The sequence below is a fragment of the Alternaria dauci genome, chromosome 5 (assembly GCF_042100115.1).
Source record: "Alternaria dauci strain A2016 chromosome 5, whole genome shotgun sequence".
Taxonomy (NCBI): Eukaryota; Fungi; Ascomycota; class Dothideomycetes; order Pleosporales; family Pleosporaceae; genus Alternaria; species Alternaria dauci.
In genome coordinates, this window is record NC_091276.1 from 674,436 (window position 1) to 696,071 (window position 21,636).

The 21,636-nt window shown below is 54.0% G+C and overlaps 6 protein-coding genes across 6 annotated transcripts; 4 read left to right on the forward strand and 2 right to left on the reverse strand.

Annotated features, from left to right (window-relative positions):
* Positions 1 to 68: 68 nt before the first annotated feature.
* Positions 69 to 2,987, reverse strand: ACET3X_005753 (uncharacterized protein). Its single transcript, XM_069451890.1, has 5 exons — positions 2,614 to 2,987; positions 2,403 to 2,533; positions 1,800 to 2,352; positions 806 to 1,754; positions 69 to 756 (listed from the first exon to the last, which is right to left on the reverse strand). The coding sequence occupies exons 1-5, from the start codon at positions 2,746 to 2,748 to the stop codon at positions 302 to 304; spliced, it is 2,223 nt and encodes a 740-aa protein (XP_069306113.1). The 5' UTR covers positions 2,749 to 2,987; the 3' UTR covers positions 69 to 301.
* Positions 2,988 to 3,280: 293 nt separating this feature from the next.
* On the reverse strand, positions 3,281 to 6,052 carry ACET3X_005754 (uncharacterized protein). Its single transcript, XM_069451891.1, has 5 exons — positions 5,363 to 6,052; positions 5,235 to 5,312; positions 4,695 to 5,177; positions 3,936 to 4,648; positions 3,281 to 3,885 (listed from the first exon to the last, which is right to left on the reverse strand). The coding sequence occupies exons 1-5, from the start codon at positions 5,416 to 5,418 to the stop codon at positions 3,509 to 3,511; spliced, it is 1,707 nt and encodes a 568-aa protein (XP_069306114.1). The 5' UTR covers positions 5,419 to 6,052; the 3' UTR covers positions 3,281 to 3,508.
* Positions 6,053 to 7,840: 1,788 nt separating this feature from the next.
* Positions 7,841 to 9,071, forward strand: ACET3X_005755 (uncharacterized protein; the record flags this gene model as incomplete). The annotated part of the gene is made up of 7 exons (XM_069451892.1): positions 7,841 to 7,907; positions 7,962 to 7,969; positions 8,041 to 8,140; positions 8,188 to 8,275; positions 8,325 to 8,418; positions 8,469 to 8,802; positions 8,851 to 9,071. 7 exons carry the CDS (start codon positions 7,841 to 7,843, stop codon positions 9,069 to 9,071), a joined length of 912 nt encoding a protein of 303 aa, XP_069306115.1.
* Positions 9,072 to 9,674: 603 nt separating this feature from the next.
* ACET3X_005756 (uncharacterized protein) lies at positions 9,675 to 12,708 on the forward strand (the record flags this gene model as incomplete). Its single annotated transcript, XM_069451893.1, has 5 exons — positions 9,675 to 11,010; positions 11,608 to 11,614; positions 11,671 to 11,902; positions 11,974 to 12,522; positions 12,589 to 12,708. 5 exons carry the CDS (start codon positions 9,675 to 9,677, stop codon positions 12,706 to 12,708), a joined length of 2,244 nt encoding a protein of 747 aa, XP_069306116.1.
* Positions 12,709 to 13,109: 401 nt separating this feature from the next.
* Positions 13,110 to 15,018, forward strand: ACET3X_005757 (uncharacterized protein). The gene is made up of 4 exons (XM_069451894.1): positions 13,110 to 13,422; positions 13,505 to 13,532; positions 13,594 to 14,107; positions 14,160 to 15,018. Exons 1-4 carry the CDS (start codon positions 13,214 to 13,216, stop codon positions 14,789 to 14,791), a joined length of 1,383 nt encoding a protein of 460 aa, XP_069306117.1. The 5' UTR covers positions 13,110 to 13,213; the 3' UTR covers positions 14,792 to 15,018.
* Positions 15,019 to 16,532: 1,514 nt separating this feature from the next.
* ACET3X_005758 (uncharacterized protein) lies at positions 16,533 to 20,829 on the forward strand (the record flags this gene model as incomplete). Its single annotated transcript, XM_069451896.1, has 5 exons — positions 16,533 to 16,751; positions 16,870 to 16,967; positions 17,022 to 19,064; positions 19,113 to 20,132; positions 20,268 to 20,829. The coding sequence occupies 5 exons, from the start codon at positions 16,533 to 16,535 to the stop codon at positions 20,827 to 20,829; spliced, it is 3,942 nt and encodes a 1,313-aa protein (XP_069306118.1).
* Between the last annotated feature and the right edge of the window lie 807 nt (positions 20,830 to 21,636).

Here is a 21,636-nt window from a genome sequence, read left to right on the forward strand (position 1 = left end):
ACTCGGACCATCAGCACACACCACTTTACAGATCACAAGACAAAATGGCCAGCGCATATTCTGATATATCACATTGTTCTGCATCTTCCAAGACTCTAACGGTATACCGTCCCTGGAAACACCTTTGCTAGCCCGGTCTTGGAGAGAGAGAAAAAAAAAGATCCTTGATACATGCCTCCCCCAGCCTGATATCCATAACCCTAGATAGCCATGTTTACCAAAAGAAGCCGATGTAAGAAGATGCTGTTGTTACAAAAAGAACAAAACGCCCTTTTGCTCTGGTAAAATCAGAGCAGAGAGTTTAGTCAGTAATCCTCCAGCTCTCGAACCACTTGAGGTGTTTCCACTGGCTGCTAGGTCCGACCATACCAAAGGAGATGGCCCGGAACAGCCAGTACAGGAAGATGGTGGCAATGTAGAGTACAGCAAAGATACCCCACTGGACTTGCTTGCTCAGCTTCCTCGTGGTAAAGTCGAGGCAGAAGCCCATGACGATGATGGCGAACCACAAAGCGGGGTAGTAGTGGTGCACATATGTAACACGGCCCATGGCGACGAAGGGTGCGTAGTGGAGAGCCCAGCCGATGATGGGATAGATACCGGAGTAGTGGAACAAGTCGATTTCCGATTGCTTCAGGTCATTGTATCCACGTTGCCAGCGGACGACGTAAAAGAGGACAAGAAGAACGAAAATGCCTAGCGAGGCAGTGCTGCCCCAGTAGATCAGGGGGTTGCCCAGGAGGAAGTACTTGACGACTGTGGTTGTGTTAGAAATGTAACGGGGCAAAGTGGGGTGCATGCTTACTGTCATCATTCCAGCCGCACATGCGGAGACCGACGTGGAGGATGGGCCATTGCCAGAAACTGGAGGCAAGGTCGTCTTGCTTGTCAGGGTCGGGAACAAGGGCGTTGTTAGATGTCATCATGGCAACGTTGAGATGGATAAAGTCCTGGAGGAAGGGCGACTTGTAGTCACCAGGGTTGCCTGGGGGCAGTCTCTCGTTGGTGTGGCTTTCAATGTTCCAGTGTGTGTAAACATCGCGAGGGTTGTTCTTCTTGACGCAGGTTGTCTCAATCTGCTTGAAACCCCACTGAGGTAGGTTGACGTTGCCAGCGCGGAGGTAGCAGCCCAAATCCTTGTGCTTCAGACGGAAAGCGGTAGTAAGCGTCCGGAGCTTGGAGTAGTCCCTCGAAGCAGCGTCGCGTACAACCTCAACAACCCAGTGGTCCTTGGTGTCGCCAACAGTTGTGTTACCGTAACAAGAAACTTCCCAGTCACTCTTTGTGACAGGGGCAGCGACTTGGTGCGAGTGGAGGTTGCGGCCAGTCTGGGCGTGGATCAGACGGATAACGTCACCGTTGCCAGGGTAGCGGAGCTCCTCATCGGGCTTGTATTCGACCTCGTGGCGGTTGGGGTAGAAGAACCAGTCGTTGTTGGCATCCTTGTGGTGGTAGCAAGTGATTTGCTGCTGGGTAGAGCCCTCGGGGTAGGTCTGGACGTGAGAGTGGAGCAGGCCACCTCCGTAGCCCATGTTCTTCAGCGTCGTGCGGGAACCGTATGCGATTTCGAGAGGGCTGTTCTTGCCGACCTCAGTTCCTCGCAGGTTCGCTTGGAAGAGAGAGCTCATTTGCGCATCGCCGGGTCCACTGTTTTCGAGGATGATGAAGTGGAGGTAGAAGGAGAACATGTAGACGGCGAGGGGGATAAGGATCAGACTGAAGACGCGGAAAGCGAGGTGTGTGGCTAGCTCGATCTGGACATGTTAGTTTGATAGCGAATGGTAGGTAATTCGACGTACCTTGGGCATCTTCAGGTCACCAAACTTGCGCCAGAGGTCTTCAATGGTGTACAATCCAACAAGAGCTGTGACGAAGAATCCAACCCACTTGACACTGCATACACAGCCAATTGAAACACCGGTAAGCATCAGCCATAGACCCCATTCAGGAGAGAATGGGTCATGTTGCTGGCGGTGGAACTTGGACCAGCAGAAGACGGTAGTGAAGGTGAAGCATAGCAGCATAGAGTCGAGGAGAATAAAGCGGCTGATGGTGGTGTACGAGTTCTCACAGAGAACGGCCAGCGTGACGAACCATACGGTCGGACGGCGGAAGTTCAGTTCCCTGGCGGTAAAGTAGGCCAGGGGAACGCAGACGGCACCAAAAGCCGAGTTGAAGAGGCGCATAAACGTGTAGTTGAGCTCCGGGGGGTATGTTTCTCCAGACTTGAATTCGAACGATCCATTGTATCCTGCGAGGTATCCCGACAAACCAACGAGCATCTTTCCGAGCGGCGGGTGGACGTCAAAGTAGAACTCGCGCTTGAGGTAGTGTGAACCGAACTTGCCAAAGCTGCACCAAGTCAGAACGAGTCATGCAAGGCTGGGAGCTGATGGACTTACTGGGCTTCGTCCCAGGTGACGATTGGCGAGAGGCCAATCTTGTACATGCGCGTAAAGAAGGCGAAGAAGGTGAATATCAGAGGTGCCCAGATGAATTCATACTCGTCGAGGACGGAGATGATGCTGAAAGGCTGTGGTTTGGTTAGCAACGAGTCCCTGCAGCCCACCAGAGTATTGACAGCTCCGAGGCCGTTTGTGCGAGATGGCGTACCTTGTCCTTTGACTTCTCCCTCTCTTGTGCGAGTGCAGCGATTGGCGCTGCGGCCTGTGATGGCGCGGCTACATTTCTCCTCCGCAGCTCTTCGGCTTGTGCATCGGCGCCCGTCGTGTGCGCAGTCGATGCCATGGTGATGGGTGGTGACTGTCTCTCTGGCTGTCTCCAGATAGTATTGCGACGTCGTGAAGGAGGTGGAAGGGATTCGTGGCTTGAGGCTGGATTGGGTAGAGAACGGTTGGTCGGTACCACGGAGCTTGAGCAAGTACGCGATCAGTACGGCTCGAGAGAAGGGAATCAATTAAAAAGTGGCCGTGGGCCGTAGAAGAGAAGCCCAAACAACCAAAGGCATAAAAGGGAAGCTCACGGGGGGAAGGGAGAGCAATGGAAGAATCTCCTGCGCTGCGAGATCGAGGAGGTGGGCTGTTCCCGAATTAGACTACAGTACGAGCAAAGGAAGCTAGAGCCCGGCCGCCGCCTCAGGGCACGGGAGAAGCGACACCTGTTCACATCCATCACGTGAAACCCACTGTTCCATTCAGCTGGCCCCAATCGCGCTCCCGAGGCGCCGTTGTAATGGTAATCTGCCCTGAGTGCGAGGCTAAGCTGGGGAGGGGGGACCGTCCTTATGCACGTCACCTAAGCCTATTGCGTAGATCATATGCTGGGAAAATCATGGTACTTTCGTCTTGTGGAAGACGCATTCCTCTAACCTACTCAACACACACGCAAACAAACAAACGCCCAAAATATGCTTCGCATACTCTACCAACCCAAAAACTTCGCTCGATGAACCCTTGGCTCGTGATATTGGAACATGTGCATCGCCTGTCTAGATGATGCAGATATACGTAGGAAATGCAAAATTGTCAACGTGCACACCGCGTGTGCTCTAGTCCTCGTCCTGTCCGACCTGCTTGTACTTTCCGCTCGAGCTGTCGCCCTCGCCATTGCCTTTTGTCCGCTTGACCATGTTGCTGATCCAGCCACCAAGACCGTCGCCGTTCTCCGTGTCGGCCTTGGCCATGTCCTTGTTGCCGTTCTCAAGGTCAGGGGGGTCGATGTTGAGTCCGGGGATCGCCTCGTCTGGCGCACGGCGTGCGCCGCGGATATCAAGCGAGGGCACAGGAGAGCCGCGACCTTCTCCACTGAATAGAGATTCGGCCTGCGCTAGAGTCTCGGGAGTCGGCATGACTGAAGTAGCGTCGCCGAACAACGAGTTCATATCTTCCAAACGAACGTTTGCAGTTTCGGGGTAGATGAAGTACACTGAATACGGTTAGCAAGTCGCTCCAGCCCATATGATCGATAAAGCTTACCAATGACAAAACTGGCTGCGCAGAAGAAGGCGTGAATAAGGTACAGTCGCCACTGGATGTGCTCCTGCAGAATGGGCGTCATTTCTCCAACCAGCCAGTTGAAAGCCCAGTTAGTCGCGGTACTCAGACTGGCGCCCTTGGCACGAATGCTGAGAGGCAGGATCTCCGGTGGGTACAACCACGGGATAGGGCCCCATGAGTATCCAAACGCGGCATTGTAAATCATGACGAATATGACGACCATGTTGGGTGTCCAGGAAGCTTGCAGGAACTGGAAGTACGAAATGGCCGAGAGCGAAATCAACATCATAAGCGCTCCAGACAACAGAATCTTCCGGCGACCCAGAGTGTCCACAATGTACCATGGCGGAATCGTGGATAGCAGGTACGTGATGGCGTTGATACCCGTCATCAGAATAGCCTGGCGGCCGTACCAACCAGCCTCTTCGAAGACGAGCGGTGCATAGTACGAGATGACGTTGATGCCGTTGAGTTGCGCGAGGGCTTGAGCGGACATGGCAATGAAGACGCGTTTGGAGTATCGTTTGAACATGTCGGGGTAGGATCGTTCACCTTCTTGACGCTGGAGCAGCACGTTCATCTTGATCTCTCGGTATTCATCTCGTGCTTTGGGGTTGTGAATATCGCCCTTTCCGTACAAATTGGCAATAACTACAATGCCCTCCTCGTCGTGGTCGTTGTCCAAGAGCCATCTGTATGTGTCAGTGGATTCCCGGGTGCGGAGGTCATGGTACAAACCTTGGAGACTCGCAAATGAGCAAGCTTCCTGCGGCCAAAAGAAGACCCATGACGCACTGCATGAAGAGCGGGACTCTCCATGACCAGTCGTTTTGGATATAAGTGCAGAAGTAGTCAACCCACACACTGACTGCGTAGCCCGTGATGTTTCCGGTGAATTCTATGCAACCCATCCTTCCTCGGTTGTGGGGAGGCGAGATCTCGGACTGGTATACGGGCACGATGGTAGATAGCGATCCAACACCCAGACCGGCAATGACTCGTCCAAGAAGCATGGTCGGAATGCCCGTCGCGAAGGTCTGGAGAGCACCACCTACGACGAAGATGAGCGAGCCGTACAAGATGGTCTTCCGTCTTCCAATCACATCACCAATGCGGCCGACGACCAGCGATGAGATGAAAGCACCAACTTCGAGGATAGCTACCATTGTACCGAGTTCAGCGGCGGACGGTTGGTTGAAGTAGTCCTTGAAGTAGATGCCGCTGTCGGGTTGTTAGATGCGGTCAAGGGCGGAGGGAAGGGGGTTTGCGACGGCGTACGTGATGATACCGGACATGACACCCTGGTCATAGCCAAAGAGGAAGACGCCTAATGACACAAAGACACTTGTGAAGTAGCTGTTGCTGTTAGCTTGGAGCGCCAGAAGTTGGGATACTGTGCTGCCTACATGAGCTTCTTTCCGTGTAACCCGTGGATACGGGAGGGCCCATCGTTGGGTGCCATGATGGCGGCTAGGATCTTCTCTGCCTTTGAGATTGTTCGTGGCCCCGGGTCAGGAATCTCAATGTCTTCTAGGCGGATGCCGTGGGAGCCCTTCTCGTGGAGGTCCTGGGAAGCAAAGCGAGCTCGCTTTTGCTTTTTGCCTGGCCGCGACGAGTTGCCGGCTTCGAGGTTGATGCGGAGCGGATCTTCGCGGTCGGCGAGCTGGTCGACGAGGTCACCAGTGTCGCTCCAGACGGAAAGGTCCGAGGCGTCGGACGAGGGCGTGTCAAACGAGGAGCGCGCGCTGTCCTTATCGTGGTCGTCGAGCAGATAAGCGGAATCTTGGTCTCGGGGGCGGGCAGAGGACGAGAGGTTGTGGAGCGGGATGTTGGCAGGCCTCCTGTTTCTGCTAGAGTAGGAAGGAATGGTGAAGGTGGCAGGCTGTTAGGGAGCAGCCCGACTCCAAGGTGGTGGATGGGAGAAGGAACGTAAAAAGGCGGCTCGCTGGGGGGCACGTCACAGGGTCAAGCAGCCGAGACGAGGGATGTGGTAAAGCTAGCGCAAGAGCGGTGAGAAACTCGGTCACATTGGGCTACAGTGGGAAAAAGACAGTGGGCACGATAGCGCTTCGTGATCAGAGATGCTGGAGCTGCAGTGCATGCGAACGAATGTAGCTCCCTGTCCGGGCTCCGCTGCCGGGCGCACTTGGCGGGAAATGGTGCTTCTTGCTGCTCGGTCCGAACTTGTTGCGACTGGAGCTGCTGTCGAGCGCGCGGCATGTCATGCACGATGATGTACACGCACAGGACCGCCTTTGTTTGTTATCTCGACGGGGCCTGATGCAGTGACGGGAAACATGTATTTACTTACGCACCGCCATGTTCTCGCTACCGCGCATCCGTGCCGTTGACAACAGCTACCCTTAGGTCCCGCGATGCAGCACAAGTCTTGGGCACAGCACCGTAGCTCACGAGGCTCCCACTACACCTGGAGGGGCCGACTAAAAGTGCACCACCAACCTTCCGCCCTGTACGGGGCTCTCCTGGAGTGGAGGCGGGTCACGTTGGGGTCTTGGTCTCGACGATTGGAGCCCCGCGTGGAGACGGGCTGCAAAGCGGAAAGATAGCCGCGATCAACTTCGCACAGCTCATGCGGTGTGTGGATATTCGAGTGGTATTCGTGTTGTGAGAAGGATGCGGGCTTGACTAAACCGCAAGAAGCAGCACGAGGCTACAGTACGACGTGTAGGCGGAGACGCAGGGCCACATGGTGCAGTTCTCGTGATGATCAGATAGCAGGGCACCGACACGTTCTCGCATGCTTCGCTTCGCGCGTAAAACGTGGGCTGGTCGAGATTGCCACAATGTGTGCTTTTCTTGACTGTAGACTACGTATAACGTGGCTTCATTTGATGATCAACTAGGCTTCTTTTTTGTATCACAGCTGCTCGAAGCAACTCATATATCCAACGCGTTGACGCGTTTCTAATCTCCCCAAAACCTCTCGTCGAGTTACTATAGTTACTAGCGCTGGAACGGAAGACCGTCAAAGCCCATCCAGTCGACACAGTAGACGCCGGAGACCCTCCTGACGTTTGCAAGCTGCAGCATCGCTTCGACGACGAAACACGCATCTCTTCCGGCCCCAGGCAACCCTGGATGCATACACGGCTCTTAATAATCGAGGTCAGCAGTGGCTAGGTAGAATAGAGTTGTGTATCACAGGAAGGTTCGGTAGTCGAGCAACGCGACGACACAAACAAGGGCAAGGTCCATACAGCGAATGACTCCATTGTACTACTGGCAGAGTCGTTGTGTTGTGCGTCATGCTGGATTTGACACATCAAGGCCCACGGTGCTCTGCCGCTGGATGCACATTGATCTACGGCCCCCTTTCTCAAACGTACTAGCGCTGCCTATCGCCGCCTCTGATTGGACATGTCCGAGATTAACGTGTTTGTTCGGCATCGTGGTTCCTCGTTTCTTGCTTCTGACGAAGGCTTGAAGAGAGTCGGTTTGTGTGTGTTTCCAGAACAATCGCCGGGCATCCCTAACTATAACCGCCGTCGCAAAAGCCAATTCAAGTCATCCTCCGCAGGGGGTTGGCTTAGCGGAGCGCGACGATTCGGAGCCAGTGAGATTTGTGCAGCCACAAAATAACCCGCCCGCGCGCGCCCTGGTAACCAGACATCAGAAGCTGGAAGGCTTGGCTTCGTGCATTGTTTCAAGGAAGCTCCCCCAGCCACAACCACATACGCTGCAGCGCATCATCTTTCACCGCCGCAATCACCTCTCGATACGCTCTCACCTCCACCACCTGTCGTGGTTGCGCCAATCTTTTTCGCCCTCTATCGCAGCGCTCACAGCCCCGATAACGATCGCTCCCCACAACAAAGGGCACTTGAAGGCAAGGCTGAGGCTCCGCTGCCCGAAACGAAAAAGACATGTCAAGATACGGCAAGTTCGATGACTTTTGTCGGGACACTGGAAACGAGTGGTCAACTCTGCCAGGTAAAACACCCCCGTGATGCCCATGTTGTTATTGTTCATGCTGACGCGCGACAGTATGCTACGTATGTTGCGCTCGCTGCACCCCTTTGGCCGCCCATTGTTCGCCGACGCGACGCTAACCCATGCTCCACAGCTCTTCAACCCAGCTTCGACAATAGACGGCAATGGATGGCAGGACGGCTGCACCCTACAAGGCTTCTCTGTGGGTGGAGGTGATCGGCTGCGCAATCTGGGTACGAGGCATATGCGCATTGTGAGGATGTTTTGCTCACACCACCAGGATCCATAATACTATGCGGCATTGCAATCCTCACCACCCTCTTCCTGCTATGGAGATCGCAAAGAAAGAAGGCTGCTGTAGGGCGAAGGTGCGCAGTCATGCTCGCGCATTGAGAATGCACAACTAACGGCGCGCAGAGAAATGCAGCTCTTCCTCCTCGGCTACATTGTCATATCCATCTGCGAAATCTTTACCATTGGAGGATTCCCCCTCAATAGTACTGTGCGCATTGTATGTACTTGGTCCTGCATATCGGAATGCAGAGTCTAATCTCACTGCAGGTCTTTGTCGCTATCCACGTCGCTGCCATCACCGCCACGTCCTGGATCCTCATGCTCAACGGCGCCGTCGGCTACCAACTACTTGACGACGGCACGGCAGTATCCATTGGTCTGCTCTTGATCTCGTCGCTCATCATTTTCATTGGCACCGGTTATATCGCCCTCGACACTGGACTCAGCTGGACGGGTTACTGGGACGACACTCGCTTTGTGCCAAACCAAGCCTACGCGCTATACACCCTCTACCAACTCGTGCCGCTACTCTTCATTGTCATCTTCTTCTGTCTCGAGGCCTTCCTGGTGTTGCGCATTCTCGGCGAGCGCAAGCCAATGCGTAAGGAATTACCAAATCTCGTATACAGCTCGTACTAACTTGTTCCAGTCTATCTGCTTGCTGCTGCTCTCCTCTTTGCCATTGGCCAAGTCTTCCAATATGTCGTCAGCGTCCACATCTGCAACGGCTCCGACGGCAAGATCAACGGAGGCCTCTTTTCGACCCTCTTCACTCTCCTGTCGGTAGTAATGATTTGGGTGTTCTGGTCGAGCATCACCGAAGACGACTGGCCCATGCCAACCGTCGCTGGGTCAGGCGCGTACAACTAAAAGTCGACCATCGTGGGTTGACTAGTAATCTGAAGGCTGTACAGACAGCGACGGCGTAATGTTCTTATGATGGCTTTTGCCCGGCATAGCGTATACCATTTTGGGGCTCCTTGGACGCGTTTGATGCGTCATGCTGACTTGTGCTACGATATACATAATGTTTGCTGAATGGATTCTATTGATATTCGAGACCCGTCTTCACATGCAAACCAGAAACCGTAAACATGAAAACGTGAGAGCGCGTCGAGCCTATCACGTGTGAGACACGCTTCCGCCTAGGTGGACCCAAGATCGTCAAGTGAACTCACCACCTTCGAAACACTCGGTGCCTGCCACAATTTGGTGAACCTGTAGCTGACGATGAGGAAGCTTGGACTAACCTCTTCCGTTGAATCTGACACCATCCAACATTACATATGAAGCTTATTACATCATAACATCAGCCTTTTTTTGCGGCACACGACCGTACTTTGACGGACACCGAATCGCGCGCATCGCCCACTTGGACTCGACACGTACAGCCTCACGTCCCAGCACGACTGCCACAGCTGCGCCCGCGCACCATCTATCGACCGCCGAACCCCGCAAACCCACGCGCATACAATGGCCGACTCGGATTACGATTTCGAGGACGAGGTTTCCGACGATGAGTATGTCGGTACCAAGAGCGGTACTTCAAGCACACGCGCACAGTCTTCGGCGCCGGGCAAGAGGCGAAAAGTAGAGGCGCCTGTAAAGGAGCCACCAAAGCGACAGGCATGGGAAACAGAATACTCGCGGACGGTCCAGAAGACAATAGAACCGGCAGACGATGGTACATTGGGGCAGAGCGTGCAAGAACGGGAAGAAGAGAGGAAGCGCAAGAGGTTACGAAAGGATACGAAACCTTTCCAGCGAGGCATCATACGTCACGTCGTCCTGGTGCTTGATCTGTCAGAGGGCATGACGGAAAAAGACATGCGGCCCAACCGATTCATCACCATGATAAATTACACACAAGACTACATTCGCGAGTTCTTCGAGCAAAACCCGATATCGCAGATGAGCGTACTGGGCATGCACGATGGTGTCTGCATACGGGTCTCGGAGCTCTCAGGCAACCCAGCAGAACACGTCGCCGCGATACAGGGCCTGAGGAGTAAAGACGACGGCAAGGAGCCCAAAGGCGCGCCCAGTCTGCAGAACGCACTGGAATTAGCAAGAGCAACACTATACCACACACCAAGCCACGGGACACGAGAGGTCATTGTCGTCTTCGGTAGCCTGTTAAGTTTAGATCCGGGAGACATACACCAGACCGTCAAAGCCTGCGTACGAGACCGAATACGTGTCAGCATAATCGGCATGGGCGCGCGCCTCAAGATCTGCACAGAAATCGTCACCCGGACAAACGCCGGTGATGAGTCCGAATACACAATCGCAACCGACCAGGAGATGCTCAAAGAGCTCCTCCTCGCCACTACAACACCCCCCGTAGTCCGTACGACAGCACCCGCAGTCGCAGCACCAGCCGCCCCGCAAGCCCCAGATCCATCCTCGGCCGCAGCACTCATGATGATGGGTTTCCCATCCCGTGTAGTAGAAGACCAACTAACCATGTGCGCATGCCACGGCAACCTCACAATGGGAGGCTACACCTGCTCTCGCTGCAGCGCAAAAGTCTGCTCTTTACCCATTACCTGCCCTTCGTGCCAACTCACGTTGCTCCTCTCCACACATCTCGCGCGATCCTACCACCACCTCTTCCCCCTCCGCAACTGGTCCACGGTATCCTGGTCGCGCGCCCGCGAGAAGGGAAGTAAGCAGTGCGTGGGCTGTCTGGCTTCCTTTAGCGACCCGCCAAATAGTAATAATGAAAGAAGTGAGGCGGAACAAGACAGCGAGGTCAACAAAGAGAAGAGGGACGACGAGGACAGCGAGGAGCAGAAGGCGTCTGAGAGTGGGAGGTATGAATGCAGGGCATGTGAAAGTCATTTTTGTATTGATTGCGATATGTTTGCGCACATGGTCCTGCATAATTGTCCTGGGTGTCTGGGGAGACTGGATCCGGGGGCTGTTGCGCAGGCGGGTAGTGGAAATGGGGATGTTGAGATGACAGGGTGAGGAATGCTCGGTCTTCTTTGAGGGGTATGGGTCTGGTATGGAAGATTTAGACGTGGAGATATTTGGTAATGAACGATAGAATGTAGGGCGGATACCCACTGCACTACGAATAGAGCGCAAGTCGTACTAGAAGGACAATGCTGTCAATTGTTTCTGCCTCGGGTCTATTGTGTTGCAAGTCCGAGATGTTGGATATGTCATTGGTCTCTTAGCAATTCGTTACGCATTCAGGCGCTTCTTTCGACAGTCTCTAGAAACGAATTCCCGTTAGGTTATACTTTGGGAACGGACATCTCTACATCCCAATGCCGAAGATTGACCCCGCGACGCGAACGTGGGGCAAATCACCCCGAACTCCACAACGCGCATCTTACATCAAGACACTTGTCTACGTTACAAGCTTTCTTCTTATATCTAGTTACATGTTTGTTAGACCTCTTGTACGCTGCACACGAACTATTGCTACATTATCTAGGTTGACTTGTTTCGTCCCAAGGTCACAGTCGTCATTCTTACCATTCCGAGTGAACTGCTTCAGCACAACAACAAGAGCAATGTCGGCATTTGAGCGATTGATCCGTTTCGAGGACAAAGATGGGAAGACAGTATATGGCAATCTCGAAAAGGAAGTTCCGACGAGAGAGATTGAGGGGAGCAGCGTAGAAGTTCTGGAAGGAGATGTCAAGAGTGGGTTCAAGAAGACAGGTCAGAAGACTACTGTTGGGAAGGTATGTGTTCACATGTCCAAAGAAAAAAAAGCCCAGAACAGTTGGAGAGAGCTGACAAGAAAACACCCTAGCTCCTATGCCCTCTCCCAACCACAAACATCATCCTCTGCGTCGGCCTCAACTACCGCCGCCACGCCGAAGAATGCAACCTTCAAATCCCTTCCAACCCCGCCATCTTCACTAAGCCGTCGGACGCGCTCGCGGGTCCCCTAGAAGAAATCCCCATCCACCCCTCCTGCCAATCCCAACTAGACTACGAAGGCGAGCTAACCCTCGTCATCTCCAAGGACTGCAAGAACATTGCCGCAAAAGACTACGCCGACTACCTCCTCGGGTACACAATCTCAAACGACGTCTCGGCACGCAACTACCAGATGCCAGCCTCTGTGTCGGGCGGCCAGTTTGGATACGCAAAGTCGTTTGATAAGTTTGCGCCCGTGGGGCCGTGTATTGTGTCGCCGGAGGTGATTCCGGATCCGCAGAAGTTGAGGTATTGGACCAAGGTTAATGGGGAGAAGAGGCAGGAGACGGGGACGGATGATATGATTTTTAAGGTGGGAGAGGTGTTGGAGCATTTGAGTCGGGGGACAACGTTGAGGGCTGGGACTGTGATTTTGACGGTAAGTCGAGATTGGTCGAGATGTAGAGGGGATATATGCTGACTTTGTGTTTTTTTAATCTGACAGGGGACGCCGAGTGGTGTCGGATTGTTCATGGAACCGCAGGGTTTCTTGAAGGATGGGGATGAGGTGGAGGTGTATGTTGAGGGCATCGGGAGTATCATCAACAAGATGAGGTTTGAGTAAGTGGTCAAGTTGTGACTTGGATCGGCATCCGTAGATTTTCTGTAGAGTGTACTACTTTTGCAGCGTGTTGTACCCACGAATTGGCTTTGAGATTGCTCCAATTTACCGTTTGGGCATTATGCTGTTCTTTTTGTAAGTGGACACAGTGAAAGTGGACAGACGCGGAATTATTCGATAGAGAGTCAACTGAACCTGGATGCTTAGAAGCCGATACACGTAAAGAAGACATGACCGCGAAATTCAATAAATGTACCAAGCTTATAATGTTCTTTCTCACTTGGTGGTATTGGGTTCATGCTCAGAGGCAGAGGGCGTGCGTCATGCCCACGAGACGCTAGTGCCCACGCTAATTTCGCAGTTACGTTGATGGCAGGCGACCAAGTACCCGATCCATCAGCTTTGAAACAGCACAACGAAAGAACCCAACTCCATCTCCCTTTTTAGACACGCGACCTACGTGTAGAAGCCACGCGAATCACCAACGCCACCAAAACAAATCACAACAATGGCCTCGGAAGTAGTCAACAAGCTGCAGAACCTCGTCACAGGGGAGTCGAAGAGCGCTCGCAAGAAGAAGGCCAAGCAAGAGGGGGCCACGGCAGTGCCAGCAGCGCCCGAGCAGACCAACTCTGAGGCTGGCGCAGGCGGCTCCAACCCCGCTGGCAAGGCCAATGGATCCGACAGCGACAACTCGTACCTCCGCGAGGTTCAGAAGTAAGTCGCAGCGCCATGCATCGTGCTTCAGACACCATGGTTACACCATTCAAATGGGTCACTTACTAAGACGCGCGCGCAGGAACATCCGCAACATCAACAAGAAGCTGGTGAGACGACAGCCCCTTTCACCTTTTACCCCGCATACCCTAGCTTACACAGTGTCTGCAGAGCGCGACCCAGAAGGTCGACTCCATAATCGCAGCGAACCCCGGCGTCTCCCTCGATGACCTCCTCGCCTCCAAGAAGATCAACGCCGACCAGAAAGCCCAAGCCGAGAGGAAACCCGGTCTCCAGGCCCAGCTTGCGCAGTACGAAGAACAATACACCAACTACAAAAAGTACGGCGATGAGCTCGAGGCCAAGTTTGCGCGCGAGAAGGAGGTCCTGTCCAAGTCACACTCGTCGGAGCTGGAGACATTGAGGGGTACCATCAAAGCCGAGGCACAACTCGAGCAGCAGAAGATCGTCAAGGAGAAGTTGCTGACATTGTCTCGCTTCTTGAGGGCTGCCGCTGCTCGTCGTCAACTTGAGGACGATGACTCTGACCTCACCAAGGCTTTCGAGGGCGCTCTCCTCCAGGTCTATGGAGGAGATGCCGGCGCTGTCATGGCCGCGGAGAAGCTGATCGACGGTGCGGAAGAAGGAGTACCATCCACTGAGGGTGTGGTACTGAGCGTTACCTGTGAGTTCAAAAGAACACATTGAGTGCGTCGCTTTAGACTGATTTCCTCTAGACTCCCAGGTCAAGCAAGCAGCACTCGACGAAGCTCCATTCGCGGCTGAAGAAGCTTGGGTCGATGACGTCGCACAGTCCCAAGCAGCCGCCCCGGAGACTGAGGCTGTCTCCGACCCAACCATCGCCAACGCTACTCTCACTGAGATGGATGCCGGCGCGAAGCCTCTCAACGAAACCACAACCGACGCCTCAGCTGCACCGGCGGCTTCTGGTGTCGGATCCGAGTCTGCCAACGCTGCTGCAGAGGCTCAATGGGACAAGCAGGCTACCAGCGGTGATGACCCGCTCACCGAGTCCTTCGAGATGGTACCGCGAGACCCCGCCGAGACCGAGACACCACACGCCGGTGCTGCCGTGACTAGCACCCAGAGCTGGGCCGACGATACCCCCGACCCAAGCGCGGCACCTGCCACTGCTACTCCCGCTGATGATGGCTTCTCTCAAGTTCAGCACAACCGCGGCGGCCGAGGACGAGGCGGATACCTAGGTGGTGAGCGGGGTGGGTACCGTGGCAGGGGTCGAGGCGGTCCTCGGGGTGATTTCCGCGGTGGTCGTGGACGCGGCCGTGGAGAGTTCCGGGGTGGGCGCGGCGGTTTCCGCGGCGCTCCCCGTGGAGGAGAATCGTTGTAAAGTCGATTACCACTTCCTGCAAAATGATCAGCACTTTTGGGGAACACTGATTGTGTAAGCAATCTCTGGCATACCATCTGGAGCATCTGATCAGATGAAATAATGAAAGAGCTGGCAAGCCAATTGTGTTTAGTAGCATAGCATCGGTGCATAGGATCAACATTTTCTCGGGTATGGGACGCTGTACTATATTCTGGGTTTATGATCTGGCGCTTAATGAATGGCTTGTACAACATTGATTCTTCTTACTCTGAGTGATTGTCTTCACGTTTTCTATTGCGTCACTGTCGCTAAGGGATGGACATTGGTCTAGAGCTCAGACACGACAAGGGATGACGATGACTGAACGGCTGCCCCTGGCAGTAGCCGCGTGTCGATCCGGGGAATTTTCATGGGGGCATGCGCTGGCTCGTCATGTTCTCCGATTGGCGAGTGGAGTACGAAGTGTCGGTGTGGAGGTGCCACGCTCCCGCTGTCCTACTATCGTGATTATGCTGGAGAGAACATGAGGGATCATATCTCTGCTTGTGCACTTCCCTTTCTGGAGCATCTATGGCTAGGTTCTCTCTGATTTATCTGCGCTGTTGCTTTGCTTCAATGGACCACACTGAGACGACTTTCAAACAAGACATCCGTATTTCGCTGGTTGTCCTACACGACACGAGCATCTCAACTATCAATCTGAGCACCTCGACTTGTGGGGCGAGTTGCATTGAGGCTGTGCAGGTACTCTGACTTCACTGTCGCAGTGAGCTGTCCACACGTTGCACTACATGCCAGCGTCAACCACAGTGACGTACGGCACTGCAACAGCAGGTCCGCATAACTCTGGAAAGTGCATGACCATATGACTTATTCTCTTCCTCGATACCAGCCGTCTCGGCTTCCCATGTTGGTAGTGAGGCGCGGCCTTATTCATCCACATAGCGGCGTGATGCACGAACTAGCGGGTCTTTGCAGCCGTTTGGATAGCGCCAGCTAAAAAAGCTTAGCCCCACAACTCCGTAGACTATGTTTCATGTACGATCTACTCTGGACTTTTCTTCTCCTGTGGCTGTATGGCAGAACGGCGCGCCGAAGGGACGGAGTGTCTGTCTCTTGGAGCAAGACGGAAACCTGAAAATCTGAGTACATGCTCAAGTGAGTTCGGTGAGTGTATCCATCTCGACTTGTTGCGTTGGCGATCGCATGGTGGACGGGTGGGAAGCAAGGGGAGGATCTGATAAGATGAGATCTGAAGATGTGGCCTGGATGACGTGCATATCAGGTAAGGCGCACAACACCTAGCGCGTGTCGCGCGTAGGAGTAGACGCGAAACAACAGCACTCTGAGTGTAGGCAATTCGCTCATAGCATATGATTATCGTAAGCACAGAGAATGCGCAGCGTATTGCAGCTGGAGGGGTTTTAGCAGATGCAGCCTGGTGTTGTCGCAACTGCCCATTATCAGGCGATGAGTGACAGGGGTGGTTGCGCTTAACGCCTAGCGCAGACCCACGACCTGCAACCTCCTCACCCTCGCCTTCGCACCTCCCCCAGCGTCATCTAGCGACTACTACCCCCAACGCCTGCAATACCGCCTATCGACGAAACTAGACGCCTTGTAGACCTCCTGCGCTGCCGGCAAAATTGTTGCGATACTAATAGATCAACGCGCGCCCGCTCTGGCGGAGAAGCGACGCATGGCAACAGCTCCACGGCCCCTCTGAGACACTACAACTCGAGCAACAACTACGTTCACTATGGAGGCGCCCTCTGATGTTGTGCCTTCCGTTGAGGCGCCGCTCGCCATGCCTGATGACTCCACTACGAAGCCGGCTCTAACGCCGCCCACAAGTGAAGACAACGACAAGCGATTTGAGAGGATGTCGTCCGAACTCTCCGAACTTGATAGCGATGACGGGGAAGACATCGAACCCGACCATTACTTTGAAGGAGGCAAGATACCAGTGTTCAAGCCGGTAAGTCGCCGAGAGAGTTTTGAGTTCTCGTACTATGACGAAGGCCATACGCGCAAATGTTGTTATGACTACGACGCGCAGGACTTAAAATACAAAATACTAATTGCCGCGTGAGTAGACCATGGACCAGTTCCGCAACTTCAAGCGCTTCATCGATAAAATTGACAAACATGGAATGAAGTCCGGTATCGTTAAAGTTATTCCACCAGCAGAATGGTAAGTTTCGACTAAGTTCCGCTTGCATGACCCTTCCAACTCATGCGATAATAGGCGCCAATCCCTTCCCGATCTTACCGAAGCCGTCAAGAGTATCAAAGTCAAGAACCCGATTACGCAAGAATTCGCTGGACAGCACGGCATATACACACAGGCCAACATTGAGAAGCAACGGTCATACAATCTGCCGGAATGGAGGGCTGTAACGGACGAGCCACACCACCAGCCCCCAGCCAAGAGAGGCGAGCGTCGGAAAGCTGCTGCGGAAGCCCCATCTCGTACCCGTTCGTCTCGCGCAGCACCCGCAAACCGCGAGGCCTCGCCTGCTCCTAAGCGCGGACCCGGTCGACCATCGCGCAGACGCCAGGTGAAGAAGGAGCCGGTTGAAGACGAGGACGATGACGAAGAGGAGCTCGATGTTCCTCCGACACCTACGTCGCCCGGAAAGGAAGAGAAGAAGACGCCCGCGAGGAGGACCAAGAAGGAAGCGCGCGATACACCACCTGCTCGGTCACGCGGTCGGCAAGCTAAGACTGCTGAAGAAAAGAAGTCTGTTTCTTCTCGACGCTTGAACAACCGTGGCGCAGTGGCCGACTACATTGACGAGGCTGCCTTTGAGGATTTCGACTACCACCTGCCTGGCCTGGAGGAGTACACCATCGAGCGATGCAAAGAACTAGAGGACAACTACTGGAAGACGATCAACTACGGCTCCCCCATGTACGGAGCCGATATGCCTGGCTCTCTGTTCGACGACTCGACTACCTCTTGGAACGTTGCAAAGCTGCCCAATCTTCTAGACGTCCTTGGAACCAAAGTACCCGGTGTCAACACAGCCTATCTCTATCTCGGTATGTGGAAAGCCACGTTCGCCTGGCATCTGGAAGACGTGGATCTCTACAGTATCAACTACATACACTTTGGTGCTCCCAAGCAGTGGTACAGCATATCCCAAGAGGATGCCCGTCGCTTCGAAGCCGCCATGAAGACCATCTGGCCGAACGATGCGAAACATTGCTCGCAATTCCTTCGTCACAAGACCTACTTGATCTCTCCCCAGCGCCTGGAGAGGGACTTCAATATCAAGGTTAACCGTCTGGTACATTACGAGGGCGAGTTTGTCATTACGTATCCTTACGGTTACCATTCGGGTTACAACATCGGCTACAACTGCGCAGAGTCGGTCAACTTCGCAAACGAGTCCTGGTTGAGCTATGGACGGATCGCGAAGAAGTGCATGTGCGAATCTGACAGCGTATGGGTCGATGTGAACGAGATCGAACGCAAGCTCAGAGGCGAGCCAACGCCGGAATACTACGAGGAGACCGACGACGAAGAAGACGACGATGATGGCGCGGATCGTCTACCCAGCCCTCCAGCCAGTGTCGCTGGCAAGACCAAAGCAAAGCCGGGACGGAAGTCAGCCGGCAACAAGAGGAAGCGCGGCAAGGAGGATCCCAAAGAGTCGTCTAGACCCAAGAAGCTCAAGCGCATTCGCATCCGCATCAGGATCCCAGGTCGGGGTATGCCCTGCATTCTCTGTCCCAACGATGTCGAGTTTGATGATCTGCTGCCGACAGATACAGGCATGCAGGCTCACCGAATCTGCGCGGATTATACGCCTGAAACCTACATTGTCAACAAGGGCGATGTCGAAACTGTATGCAACGTGGCCAATATCGGCAAGGATCGCTTGGAGTTGAAGTGCAACTACTGTCGGTCCAAGCGTGGCGCCGTCTTTCAGTGTTCACAAAAGAAGTGCACCAGAGCTTTCCATGCTACGTGCGCTGTGGCCGCTGGTGTCCAAGTCGATCTTGGTCCCATGCCCACTTTTGATGAAGAGGGTACGGAATACTTTTACGATGGCTACGATTTCCGCTGCCGCTTCCACCGACCGAAGAAGCGGAACAACAAGACCGTCGATGTGGACGCACTGGAGAGGGACAAGTTTGTCTTGGCCTATGGCAAAACGCTGAAGCCCAAGGATGTCATCCAGTTCCAGTATGTGGGTGGTGAGATGTACCAAATCTACGGTGCACAGGTTGTGGAGAACAGACCCGGCGAGCAGGCTGTACTGGTGGATGTATTACCTGATGGGTATGTCATGGATATCGTTGATCGTCTTGACTTGCTAACAGTGTACAGTGATCGCGTCGAAGTTGAGTGGAAATACATACTCAAGCTTCACCCCGACGAGTCGCAGCGACCGAAACCGTCTGCAAACGCCAAGCCACTTCCTGAGCATCTCAAGGAGAGTGATGCATCTCTGGACATCACGAACCGCACTGACGGTGTACCTGAGATGGGGGATCCTTTCCACGACCCTAACTCTGAACAAAAGTGGGCTGAATGGTACACTGCTCCTGAGGTTACTCGGAGACTGCCGAAGGTCGACCTGAACAAGGAGGACCGCCTTTGGTACTACCTTGGGAAGCCTTCGACCGAGGCTAGGCCCCAGTATACTGAGGATCCTGCGAAGCCAAGGAACAACCCCAAGAGCAACTTTCTCGACACCGTCAAGCCGCCCCCACCTCCCGTACCATCTTTCCATCGGACTTCTTACCCTGCGTCGTACCCGATTAAGCCTGCTCCAATCGCGGTGCCTCCGCGTACACCGATGCAATATACGACGCAAGATGGTCGACCGTACGCCTACAAGCCGAAAGATTCAACGAATGTGGCCTGGAGATCGCCAGTATACAATCCTGATACTCGAAAGAACCCCAATTCGCCAGTAGCACATCAGCCCAACGTTAGCTACGATCACCGCATGCCACAGGGCCAGTACGGACAACAGTCTTATCAAGGCTACCACTCCCATCGACCGCAGCAATCCCCGCAACAGCAAGCTCAGTATCAACCGTATGTACCGCCGCCAAATGGCTCTACTCCCTCATGGAAAGCACAGCCGACACCGTCTGGACCCTTGCTCAATGGAATCGACAAGTATGCGCAGTCAGCGCCGCAAAGCAACGCTCTGCCGCCATACCCATATTCTAACAGCCCGCGTGGTCCGCTACCGCCCTCGCCATACTCACCGGTTGTGGGACAGAGTGCTACTCAGCCGTATGGCCAGCCAGGCAGTCAGGCCCAGGCGGCGCCGCATGGTCGCTCCTCGATCTCCAGCATGCCGAGCAACCCTACTGGGACTCCCAAACCTCCAATGTACGCCGTCACACCCTCCTCTAACATCATTTACGCTGCCCAATCCCCCACTGAGTACTTGAACTACGTCATGAACTTCCCCTACCTCCGAAACTGTTATCTGCGAAGGACAAAAACTTACATATCACCCTATAGTCTGGACGGTGGAATCGCACCTGAATGGATGCCAAAGCCGCCTATGCCGCGAGGCAGTGGTACACCTACTTCCATTGCACCGAGGCCTGCGCCTTCTCCTGTGTACGGTGGACCGCCGTCAACGGGTCTCCCTGCACCAAGGCCATCAGCACAGTTCCAGTCCCCGGATGCTTTCCAGCGCGAGATGAACAGGACGACTTCAACCCCCGAAGCGCCAAAGTGGGAGCAGATGCTTAAGCAGCTCGCTACATCGACAGGCCCCACAGCCACGCCTTCCATGACTACGCGCTCGCCACAGGCACCACAGCCGTGCTACCCGCCCTCGGGCGCCCGGTCTAGCATGTCGTACGACACACCTAGGAGCATGCAGGTGTCGCCGGCTCAAGCCTCGCCTCTACCGCCGCCACGCGAGCCACAGCGACCGACACCTAGCCCCATCAGCGATGATGGAAAAGGTGGTCCTGTAGCCGTGCCGAGCGAACAGAAACCTGTTCTGCCTCCTCTGCAGCCTGCGGCGGCGTCGGATGTCCATGGCGCGGAGACGTGGAGGTACTCGTCTTGAAGGGATGAGATATGCATATATACATAGCGGCGTTTTGGTGGGGCGAAATGTATTGTAACGACCATGTATGATTATCACAAGGGTAGCTTAGGCGTTTTCGAAGGGGGTACTGGCACGGTTTGCCATGGTTTCGTTTTTAGTACAACACGATCTGGACGGAATATGATAATGGTTCTGGCTCAAGTTCTTTTCATGGTTCTGTGGTTCTATGTAGTCTAAAGGATGGCATGCTTTTACTTGCTCTGCAGCCCAAGTGAACAAGACTACTTCGAGAATAGTGGTATGTGAACTCGTCACTCTAAACGCGCTGTACGCAAATGGTCGTATGAAACGGGCTAGATTGACCAAATGCGAAAAACGATAACAAGCAGGTCATGTAAGTAGACCAAAAAACCAACAGGTTGGGCTGTTTTACGATGCGTCGTATGGCAGTGTAGTTTTTGATCACTACACAATCTTGCCACCAGTCCCAGCTAGACTAATGACTTGTCGCAGAGAATTTGATGGCAACAGCACCTCGGCATGTTGTATACTTCCACGACACTGTCAATCTCAAGAACTACCACTGACAACGCACCTAAAGTGCGGACACAGAGTTATTGACCTAGTGCAAAAGCGTCATGTATCGTGCGGGTTTGGTGGCAAAAGTCTATATCGCAGCGTTGAGAACGGTGTTGAGGGTCTGCGTAAGAGTGAAGTTGTATAAACTGCTGCTGGGAAATTGCGCTGGTCTATGAAGAAGGTTCTGGATCGTAGTCGTGAATCTGCCAAAATTTAGAATGCTACGCAATCCGCAGCCTCTTATGT

What these genes read in the sequence shown, in the direction of transcription:
- ACET3X_005757 (XM_069451894.1), top strand. Translation starts at nt 13,214, where the DNA reads ATGGCCTCGGAAGTAGTCAACAAGCTGCAGAACCTCGTCACAGGGGAG. An exon ending in TACCTCCGCGAGGTTCAGAA is followed by an intron (nt 13,423 to 13,504) that starts GTAAGTCGCAGC and finishes ACGCGCGCGCAG; the next exon opens with GAACATCCGCAACATCAACA. An exon ending in GCAACATCAACAAGAAGCTG is followed by an intron (nt 13,533 to 13,593) that starts GTGAGACGACAG and finishes CAGTGTCTGCAG; the next exon opens with AGCGCGACCCAGAAGGTCGA.
- ACET3X_005754 (XM_069451891.1), bottom strand. Translation starts at nt 5,418, where the DNA reads ATGGCACCCAACGATGGGCCCTCCCGTATCCACGGGTTACACGGAAAG. An exon ending in GTCATGTCCGGTATCATCAC is followed by an intron (nt 5,178 to 5,234) that starts GTACGCCGTCGC and finishes ACAACCCGACAG; the next exon opens with CGGCATCTACTTCAAGGACT. An exon ending in CTCATTTGCGAGTCTCCAAG is followed by an intron (nt 4,649 to 4,694) that starts GTTTGTACCATG and finishes TGACACATACAG; the next exon opens with ATGGCTCTTGGACAACGACC.
- ACET3X_005753 (XM_069451890.1), bottom strand. Translation starts at nt 2,748, where the DNA reads ATGGCATCGACTGCGCACACGACGGGCGCCGATGCACAAGCCGAAGAG. An exon ending in GTCACCTGGGACGAAGCCCA is followed by an intron (nt 2,353 to 2,402) that starts GTAAGTCCATCA and finishes GACTTGGTGCAG; the next exon opens with CTTTGGCAAGTTCGGTTCAC. An exon ending in GTGCGGCTGGAATGATGACA is followed by an intron (nt 757 to 805) that starts GTAAGCATGCAC and finishes ACACAACCACAG; the next exon opens with TCGTCAAGTACTTCCTCCTG.